We start from the raw sequence: 9,731 nt of genomic DNA, 5'->3' as shown, positions 1-9,731 counted from the left end.
AAACAAAGATGATGTAAAATTCAGAAGAAAACCGGAAAACCAGTAGAACCATGTTGGTAAGAGAGTAATGGTGGTTTGTGTGTTTCTAAGAAGGTCTTCACTGAAGAGCTAGCCCAAACTTTGATCCTCTGTGAAGGGTTGATCATAACCTTTCTCTTGATACAGTGAGAACCTTGCTGGTAGCAAAGCAGTGTATCCTGAAACTTCATAATGAGGACAGGGAGGCTCATCTCTTCCTTTCTAAAGTTGTTCACTACAATTTAGTGATTGTAAAGATGACATATGAACCAATCACCAAAAAAGCATTCTAGTATTACCCCAGAAGTAATAGACAAACCAAAACCAAACAAAACCAGTAAAAAATATGCATGAAAAAAACCTGCAGATACAAACTGGCTTTTGTTTCTTGTATTAGAACAAAAGTTATCTATAATTCAGTTATTACAGTGCATCTCACATGAGATCACGAGGTAAAGTTGAACTGCCCCAGGTGATTATCTGTGACTTACAAGTCTAATTTTCGGGAGTTTACATTCCAGCTAATGGCTCTGTCCTGCCTGTTCAGAACTGCCAGCCCCAGATGGGAATTCTGCCCTGTGTTTCCGTAGGGCAAAGATTTGCGACACGCAGTTCAGGCTGATGCCGTTCCACTGCACTTTACACTTCACGCGTGCACAGCCAAGCACAGCAGCGGGCCAGGGACAAACGCGTCCCTGCGGCAGCCGCCGCCACGGGAAGGGCAGGATGCCGCCAGCACAGCTGGATGCACAGCTGGAGGCACAGCTGGAGGCACAGCTGGGGGCACAGCTGGGGGCACAGCTGCGCTGCCCGCCCGGCGTGCCCAGACTCTGCTCTGCCGCTGTGCTCTGGAAGCCCGTCCCGTCCTTTCCCGATCATTCCAAGTTTTCCCGCTGGAGCGCAGCGCCCGGCACGGCCGGGCAGTGAAACTCGGGGGGGAGCGCACCGCGTAAGGAGCGGGGCAAGGTGGTGCCTCCCGGAGGGGAAGATGCGCTGGGGTCTGCCGGGTCAGGCCCCGGGCAGCGCCCCGTCCCCAGGCGGCGGCCCGGGACAGGAGGTTTCTGAGCGGAGCAAACCCTCCGGCTGCCCCGGCGTCGGGGCAGCGCCCCGCGCCCACCGCAGCGCCGTGCCCCCGGGCCCCCGGAGCCCCAGCGCCGCGGGAGGTGCCGGGGCCGGGGCGCTGCCCCCGGGGCGGCTCCTGCCTCCTTCCCTCCCTGTCCTTCCCTCCCTCCCTTCCTGCCGGCCGGGATTGGCTGTGCCCGCCGCCGGCGGGCGGGACGCGCGGCGCCCCGACGGTGCGGGGAGCGCGGCCCTCGGAGCGCGGAGGCGCCGCCAGCGCGCCCGACCTGCCCTACACCGCGATTTTCCTTTTTCCCCCTTTTTAATTTTTTTTTTTTTTTTTTTTATTTTCTTCTCGCACTTCCCCGTCGGGACTGGAAGCAGGATCCGCGTCCCTGAAATTGCTATGCCAGCTGAAGTCTCCCGGGCCGTGGGAATGCACGCCATCTCCGACCTGCACTCCTCCCTCCCCCTGCGGCTCCTCAACAAGGGGCCCGAGTACCTCCGCCGGCAGCTGGAGGCCGGCAAGCCGGGCAGGAAAAGTGCCGTGGAGAGGCTGGCCGCCGATAAGGCCAAGTACGTGAAGAGCCAGCAGGTCATCGGCGCCAGGCAGGATCCCGTCATCGCGCTCAGCTCAGCCTCGGAGAGCAGCGGCGAGACCTGCTCCGTGGAGAGCAGAGCGGCGAGCCGGGCCGCGGGCAGAGGGGCGGGCGCGGCGCCCCTGGAGCTGGGCAAGGCGGGGGGCTCCTGCCCGGCCCCCCTGCGCCACGGCCCCCCCATCGCCAGGCGCAGCACCAAGAGGCAGGTGCGGCCGGATTCCCTGGTGATCTACCGTCAGAAATGTGAGCTCGGCAGAGGTCAGGGCCAGGACAGCTCACGGGGGAACTTGGTGAGGAGGATCTTCAATGGGTCCGTGAAGGAGAAGCAGCTGGCTTCCCCTGCGTTGCCCAGAGTCATGGAGGACATCGCAGCCACCGAGAGCACTGAGCCTCTCTCAGCAAAAGATGGTGACCATGAGCCAAACGACCATGGAGCGGTGCAGACTATCCCTGTGAGCACTGAAGGGTCAGGGGTATGTACAAAAGAGCATGAGAAACCCTCAAAACTGAGTACGCCTCCTGAAGAGGTCAAGGAGGTGAAGAGGAGAGGTCTCCATCGCTCCCAGTCAGACATCAGCTCTCGCTACTCCAAGTCCTTCGCTGACTTTGAAACATTTTTCAAGTACTGTGGCCTGGAGCAGGAGGTCATTGAGGATCTTGGGAGAGAAAACTTCTCCGTGGTGTCTGACAATGTCTCCTTCAAGATCCGCAGCATCAGCGTGGCAACATCGGAGAGCGAGTTCACGAGGCACAGCGGGGATGAGGGGCTGCTGGAGGATGAACTCACCGAGCAGGTCCCCAGCAGCACCTCTGTGATCGAGCGCAACGCTCGGATAATCAAATGGTTGTACACGTGTAAGAAAGCCACGGAGACCAGTAAGGTGATCCAGGAACTGGCATGATGGCTTCATTCAGCACGCGTTGGAGCCTGGTGAACTCAAGGTGCGTGCAAAGCCTCGCCCTGACAAATTTTCTCTTTCCTTTTTAGAGCGCAGTTAACTTCTCATGGTTTGTATTAGTGTTTTCAGGAAGGGCTAAAGGAAACTGTATTTTGTTTGCCACATGTTCCAGGTATGGCTTTTTTGGAAAGCAGGTATCTGTGTTATTACAAAAACCAAAATACAAACAAGTAAATGTTTGCAGCTTGCCTGGTTTAGATCTGACCTGCCACAGGAAATTAGAGTCAGTGTCTGTGAAGGATGCCTGCACTTGTCAGATTCCTGCTTTGCAAATATCTTATTTCTTCTAATTTCTGCTATATTAAATGCTAGGAAGAAGCCTTAGAAGTATGTTCAACCTTTAGTTACAGTTATTTGGATAACAGACTGATGAGTCTACTGCTAATTAGGAGTACACTGTATTTATACTGTACTGCTGAAACTATTACTCATCACTAGTGCACTGTATTTACACTACATTGCTACAGTTTTCTCCACTCTTTCTCCTTCTCCTTACACATAGGCACCCCCAAGTATCAGAAAAGCAAAACTGAATCAGTGCCCTGCTATCAATCTTATTTCCTCCATGGCTTTCTGTTGGGACCCTAAAAGTTTGTTCCAGGCGACCTCATAGCATTTCACAGAGTTTGGATTTTCCTCTGCAGTGGGTTTTGCTGTGTGGTTTTGTGCTGGTAGCTGGGAATGGCTTGTGTGGTTTGCCTTGGTCAGAGGGGTGCTCCAGTGTTTTAAGCTAAAGATAATTAACACAAAAGTGTGGATCTAGGCTTAGAAATCAATTACTTCACAGACAGAAGCATAACAAATTTAGCTCTGGTAAAAGCCAATGTCCTGGTTTAATAAAAGTGGTGTTTATTTTGTGTATGATCTCCTGAAAAAGAACTATATTCATGGAGCCTGTGGTGTTGATAATCTATGAGATAGGAGTTTTTCTTCCAGTACATAAAGCCCCTAGGATAACTACCGAAGCTTACCATGAGGTATTTAAAAATTTCATGAGTAGATCTTGATATGAAAATTACATGTATATTTTCTGACAGTTCATAATTGGTGCATGAGAAGAACATCATTTGGTGTAGATACAGCTGCTGATAGAGCATGTGGGCCCTACAGATGTGGAGAATTGTAATGCTAGAGCCTCATTCCTATGTGGATGTGAGGCTGTCACTCTAAATTCCTTTAATCCATGTAAGGCAAAAATCCATTTACTTGAAACTGATTTTAATTATGTGAAATTTAGTTCATCTTTAGAATTAGAATTTTTCTCAAAAGTCTATTTTCTTCCTGCAAGAGGAGGAAGACAGGGAAGACATTATACAAAAACTTTTCAAGGCTGTGCTGATAAGAATATTCTCAGGTATTCGGTTCACAACTTAAAAGAAGTCTTGTTATGTAACAAATCCTTTCCCAAATAATTGTAGAGAGAAAAAAGAGCTCTTCCAAACTAATCATTTATCCTTCCTCATCCTTCTGTGATAAAAGGTCAGGGAGATACGCAAAACAAAATGAGGAAGGTGATGGCTTTGTGAAGCTCCTTGCAGCTGCCAGCCTTGCTAAACAAGAGGATGGGAGGCAGGTTCTGGCAAGCATTGAACCACACAAGAAAAACAACCAAATAAAAGCCTGTTTGCTCCCGAATGCCCCTGATGGGGGTAAGGTCCAGGTCGTCACCACAGAGCTGGTGCAGAGGGAGCAGCTGGTCCTTTCCTGTCCATTTGCGGGGTTCTAAGTGTGTCCAGTGCTGCAGCTGAGGCAGGAGATGCTGGTGGGCACCCCTGGGAGCATGCAGTCTGCAGAGGAGGTGCTGCACCAGGGCAAAGGCAAGGCTGGGAGGTTGGGAAGTACGAGGAGCTGAACCAGTGTAACCTCACATGAGCTTGGTCAATGGCTCTTTATTTTTACCATATAAGAGAAACCTGTAGTACACAGCCTGACAAGGTGGTGAAAAGATCTCAATGAAAAAGCATCAAGTTCATTCAAGTGATCCTATGTTCATTCTGCAATAACTTGAATTACTCTGGTAGCAGTTCCTTTGGCACCAAAATTTTTGACAGCCTAGGAATGACGAATTCAGAGGGTCCTTATTTATAAACTTATTTTTAAGAATATTAGGGCTAACTCTCAACTGTTCGATCTCATCTGTCAGGTAGTTTCTGAAAACTGAGAATGTACTTATCATTTAGGCCGCAGAAGATGGAAGTTCAGAAAGGTCAGCTAAAAATACCTGTACACTGCACCCAGAATAAAGGACAAGGGTCATTAAGTATTACCATAAGTTAAATACTACATTTACTGGACAGAATTTAAGGAGAAAGTTGTTTATCATCACATGATTGTAAGATGAATCTTGTAGTTCTGGTCTGAATTTTTATTCAGTTCTACACTTTGACATTATAGCATCAAGTCGGCTATATGTATTTTTTCACAATATCCAAGTATTTGGCTCTGCTTAGCTTGCTTATTAAAGGACAGTGGATAGCTGTTCTTTACTGGGGAGCAATGTATTCTTTCTGGTATTGCCAGTTCCTGGTTTCCTAGAGAGGCTTGAAAATTGTTGCATCTTCTTGGATAATGAGGCAGAAACCTCATTTCTGAAATCCCAACATTCGTTATGTATAAAACACCTTTCAAGAACTGCAGAGCTTTTATGGGCCAGTGATCATTCCATTCATATTTTATGTTCTCTGTTTAATTTTTCATTAGCTCTCTGGGACCTGGTGAAGCACCATGTAAGTAAAAGAGCTGGTTGAAGGATCAGGTTCTTTAGCATGTTTCATCAGAGAGATGATTGCAGAGTGCAGGTTGTGAGCTTCAGAAAACTGAGGTCCTTAGGAAGATGGTCATTGCTGTTTCTTGATAGAAAGCTTCCTGGGTTGACCTCTACAGTTCAGTTCCTCTCACTGTCAGTTCTGCTTGATTCTAGGAAGAGGGTTCATTCTGCATCCTCCTTCCTGAGCTGCATCAACATTATTCAGCTTTGAGTTTCTCATCATTCTTAAGTGGATGGGCATTATTCACATGAAAATCTCCAGGGAGGGTAATTTACTATGTTGGCAGTAGCCACAGGCAGCTGAATAAAAGCTTTAGAGTATCACCTTAAGCTTGTCTGACATGATAAATAACAAATGACACTTTTTCTTCTTTCTTCAGAATTGTTGACTTGGAAGTTGAACAAAACCAGACGCAGGAAGAAGCTGTTCTCTCTTCTGGCTTATGTGTACTTTGTCCAAGTTTAGTATTTTGTTATAGCCTCCTGCCTTCACCCCCATCCCCTGGAAGCCTCACTCTTGTAAAGCCCAAGCGTGTCCAAGACTGCAATGAAAAGTGGAGATTGTGAACTGTGCCCCCCAGCAAGACAGCAGGAATCAAAAGCCCCTGGAAAATTGGAGTGTGGCAGCATCTGCCATCTGCAGTAATATTCAACATCAGCTCACTGCCTCAGGATGTCATGCCAGACTGTGAGAGAAGGTCTGTTTTGTGCACCCATCTCCTTCCAGCAATGAATTTGTCAACAGGGATGGGAGGAGAAAGTGGGAACAAAGTGGCAATGACCTCTGGGTCAGGTGTTCCCTTGCAGACAGACTCCGCCTGGGTGTCCAAAGGCTCTGCCTTTGGCTGTTGGATCAGAGCTCATCCTGACATCATTCACCATCATTTGCTTGGCTGGTGAAGGCTAAATGAGGCAGCCTTATCTGAGATACTTGACAAACATGTGAGCTAAATCCTTGCCAAACCTCTCTTTCTCTGAGAGCATGCAAGCTGAATTAGCGTACTTTGTATCCATCTAGTTTGCTGTTGCTAGCTTGTCACACAGCATGCTCAGCCATTGGGAAAGAATAGCACCAAATACTTCCAGCTGCATGGTTCCAGGAAACAGGTACTGAGGGAGGTTTTGCATTGTTTCTGCCTTGCAGAATGGTACAGTTTGTTTGCAGTGTGTGCCTGAGACTGACATGGCAAACATTGCAAGGTTTGGCAGTCGTGGTGTAAGACCTTTGGTTTTAGGCAGTGAGTGAGCAGCTGTTACAGAATGGCATTAGGGAACTGTGCCAGGCTGTGCTAAGCCACACTTCCCCAGTGTGGGTCTGCAGCAGGGCTGTGCAAGGTGGCATTGCTGCTCTCCAAGGCAAGAAGGCATGCTAGAGCACAGCCAGGCCAGGGAATGTCCTGATGACACCCAGTGTAGACAGCTCTTCACTCAATGTCATCAGTAAAATGCTTCATTTGGGCTGCCTGAGCTAAACTTATTTTAAAGATGATATTTGTATCATTAGTGTAGGGAATGAGGGCTCTGCAGTAACTCATGGCTATGCTTCAAACACCCCAATCTGTCATTGCTTGCTAGAAAATCAAAGCATTTTATATGGACATTGCAAACCACAAAACAATTAAAAAAAAAAGAAAAGCCAAAGCCACTTTCCCTTTCATTTGCAGTGATATCCATCTGTGAAAGCTGCCTGACTGGCACAATGTTGACTTCAGCTGTTGGTCCTGCAGAGGTTAAAGCTTACTTCATGGTACATGGTTGTGGAAGAGTTTCCCTTGAAGAGCTCATCGACATCAGCTAAATGTCATATGAGTTGCACTGCCATGGGTTTTAAATGTGCTTGTCAGTCTGGAAATGCAATGTCTTGTGTTTCTAGTGTTGGGTACTAAGGCCTACGTGTCTGAAGTTAACTAGATAACGATTCCAGATAAAATAATTGTTGAACCCACTTTTCAGCTGGGAGAAAACTAAGTAGTTTGTGTGATCTCCTTCGAACTTAGAGAGAAGGTAGCATATGTGGATATTTTCTTACATAATGAAATCTCCATATATATTTGTTACATTATTATAAACGGATGATTCTCAGAAAATTTCAAGATGCTGCTAATATGGTAAGATTTATACACTGAAGGTGCAGGTTTTAAAGGATCACAGTCTAGGTTTATTAGTCAGGAACATAATCTTATGTATCTGTTCTATTCATGCTCCCAGCAAGATGCTGTACCACATATATATTTATATATCAGAGCTAAGGAATGTTTTTCTTCAAAAACATGGATGACTGTAGCTAGCTCAGAGTGCAGGAAAAATCTTTTGAATTATAATCCAGTGCCCCTGCCACAGGAGAAGAGAATTGATTTGTTCTGTTTCCAAGGAGAATTTCTGTTTCGTTTTCAAACTTCTATTTGTTGTTCCTCTGTCAGTGGAGCAGCTTTCAAAAGTTAAGATGAAAGATGTATTACTCATGGGTTTTCAATATTAGGAAGGAATATGTTTAATTTGCTTGAAAACACTGAACATCAGCTTTTCTGAAAATCGATGAGGATTTTATGTCAAAGGTGAGTGAAATCAGAACTGGACCCATTCTGAATACTTTTTTGTCCCTCTGTTTGTCTTTGTGGATAGTTCAGTAGGATTCAGGTGACTTTCCACACTGATGTGGCAAAATTTCTTTGGCCATGTTCAAACTCTGTAGGAATCCCAAGCACTCCCATTTATTTCAGAGGTGATGTGGACCTGTCTAAGATCTTTGCCTGATAAGCTGTAGATTCCCTTTATTTAGTAATACCTTCTGGGGAAGCTAATAATTTACATTTCCTGTATGTCAGAACAAAAATAGATTACAACCTTCTTTCCCCATGCATTTTGGGAATGACTAATTCAGTGCTTTTTCCAAATGATGAGAGCTCTGATGTTCATTCCACTCCTGTTACTGTTACATGTAAAGAGTTTTCCTTTCTTCTGCTGGGTCTTTCAGTCATATCCTTCAAAATGAGAAGAACTTGCTAATGTTAGCCACTACCTATCTTGTTCTCAAAAAAATTTTTTTTTTTTTTTTTTTACTATTTGATTATAAAATATATCATTTAGAATGTGTGTAGTTTTCCAGATTTGCTGTTAAACTGTGGAAAAGTTGCAGTGTGAACATAAGCTTTAGCAATGGAGCTGGTTTTCCAGTTGTCTGGGGAGCCTAAAACAGCAGCTTGATGACAAAGGCTAGTCATAAATTGGATTATTTTGTTTGACTAGAACTATGTAAACAAAATAGTCAAATGGGATGCAAGTGTACAGAACAAATTGCTGTTTACACCCATGCATTTCATGATTCTCCAGTGCTGTGACAAGGGGCAATGTCCACAACTGTGGCATAACAGAAGAAAGATACAAAGTCTGGGGTTTATGGTCTGGAATATGGAGATAAGACTGAAATATTTGCAATATATTGTAAATATTACTGTACAGAAATCTATAAGAAATACAGATTTTTTTATATATATCTATATATAACTTTTCTAAGGGGTATAAGTCTACACATTTTATGAAATTGGCCAAGCATTACTTTGGCGGGGATTAAGCAGAAACTTTCTTCTGGAGCAGGTTGTCCTGCCATTGTGTCCTATGAAGTTTCTTGCATCTGCTTTTGAACCCTTTGAAATGGAATACTTGTCGGATCTGATACGGATGTTTCACCATTGTTATGCTTATATTTCTGTGAAAAAAACTGCATGATGTTTAATGCATACAAATAAAACTACCACTCTGAGAGGTAAAGTTTACTTTTTTTAAGTATACTTTTATTTTGCTGTCTCCATTAAAGCACTATTATTTTAAAGCTGGAATCGCATTAAGGAATTAGTTTCTCTGTGAGTGAGGCTGATACTTGACTGGGACATCTCTGACCCCTGGCTGAGAGCTTAGGCACAGAATCTCACAAGGAGGTGGCACAATAACTAGCTCTCAATATCAGTAAATTTGAATTATATGAGGTTAAGGCTGTTGTTCTACAATATTCTAGTACTTTTTATTTCAGAATATGCCTGAAAAGATAGAGTTTATTTCTGAAGGGTACTATTTTTTTCCAAATTTAGTATTCTATTTGGTCTTGCGCACTCTCAAACACTGCAATGTGCTGCAGGCAATACCACACTAATTTCAGCCAGTGTCCAAAGTGGGAGGGAGTTTGAAGTTCTGCCTGGAAAATATATTATCTCCAGAATTTTATAAAAAACTGTTGTTGACTATTCTTTCCATAGAAAGAATTCAGTATGTTATGCTAAATCTCTATTTATTTTGTGTAGAAAGCAGCAGAAATAATGGTTGCATACAGTGAGC

The 9,731-nt window shown here is 44.9% G+C and overlaps 1 protein-coding gene across 2 annotated transcripts; it reads left to right on the top strand.

Annotated features, from left to right (window-relative positions):
• The first annotated feature begins 1,294 nt into the window (after positions 1-1,294).
• Positions 1,295-9,170, top strand: FAM110C (family with sequence similarity 110 member C). 2 transcript variants are annotated; one of them, XM_077782398.1, is made up of 4 exons: positions 1,295-2,618; positions 5,783-6,100; positions 7,067-7,957; positions 8,997-9,170. In XM_077782398.1, exon 1 carries the CDS (start codon positions 1,484-1,486, stop codon positions 2,576-2,578), a length of 1,095 nt encoding a protein of 364 aa, XP_077638524.1. In that variant the 5' UTR covers positions 1,295-1,483; the 3' UTR covers positions 2,579-2,618; positions 5,783-6,100; positions 7,067-7,957; positions 8,997-9,170. The 2 variants fall into 2 exon arrangements, with proteins under 2 accessions (XP_077638524.1, XP_077638523.1); XM_077782397.1 differs by lacking the exon at positions 7,067-7,957.
• Positions 9,171-9,731: the final 561 nt, after the last annotated feature.

The sequence above is a fragment of the Lonchura striata genome, chromosome 3 (genome assembly GCF_046129695.1).
Source record: "Lonchura striata isolate bLonStr1 chromosome 3, bLonStr1.mat, whole genome shotgun sequence".
Classification (NCBI taxonomy): domain Eukaryota; kingdom Metazoa; phylum Chordata; class Aves; order Passeriformes; family Estrildidae; genus Lonchura; species Lonchura striata.
The sequence above is the reverse complement of the archived record's forward strand: the minus strand, read 5'-3'. Positions and strand labels throughout refer to the sequence as shown.

What these genes read in the sequence shown, in the direction of transcription:
- FAM110C (XM_077782397.1), top strand. Translation starts at nt 1,484, where the DNA reads ATGCCAGCTGAAGTCTCCCGGGCCGTGGGAATGCACGCCATCTCCGAC.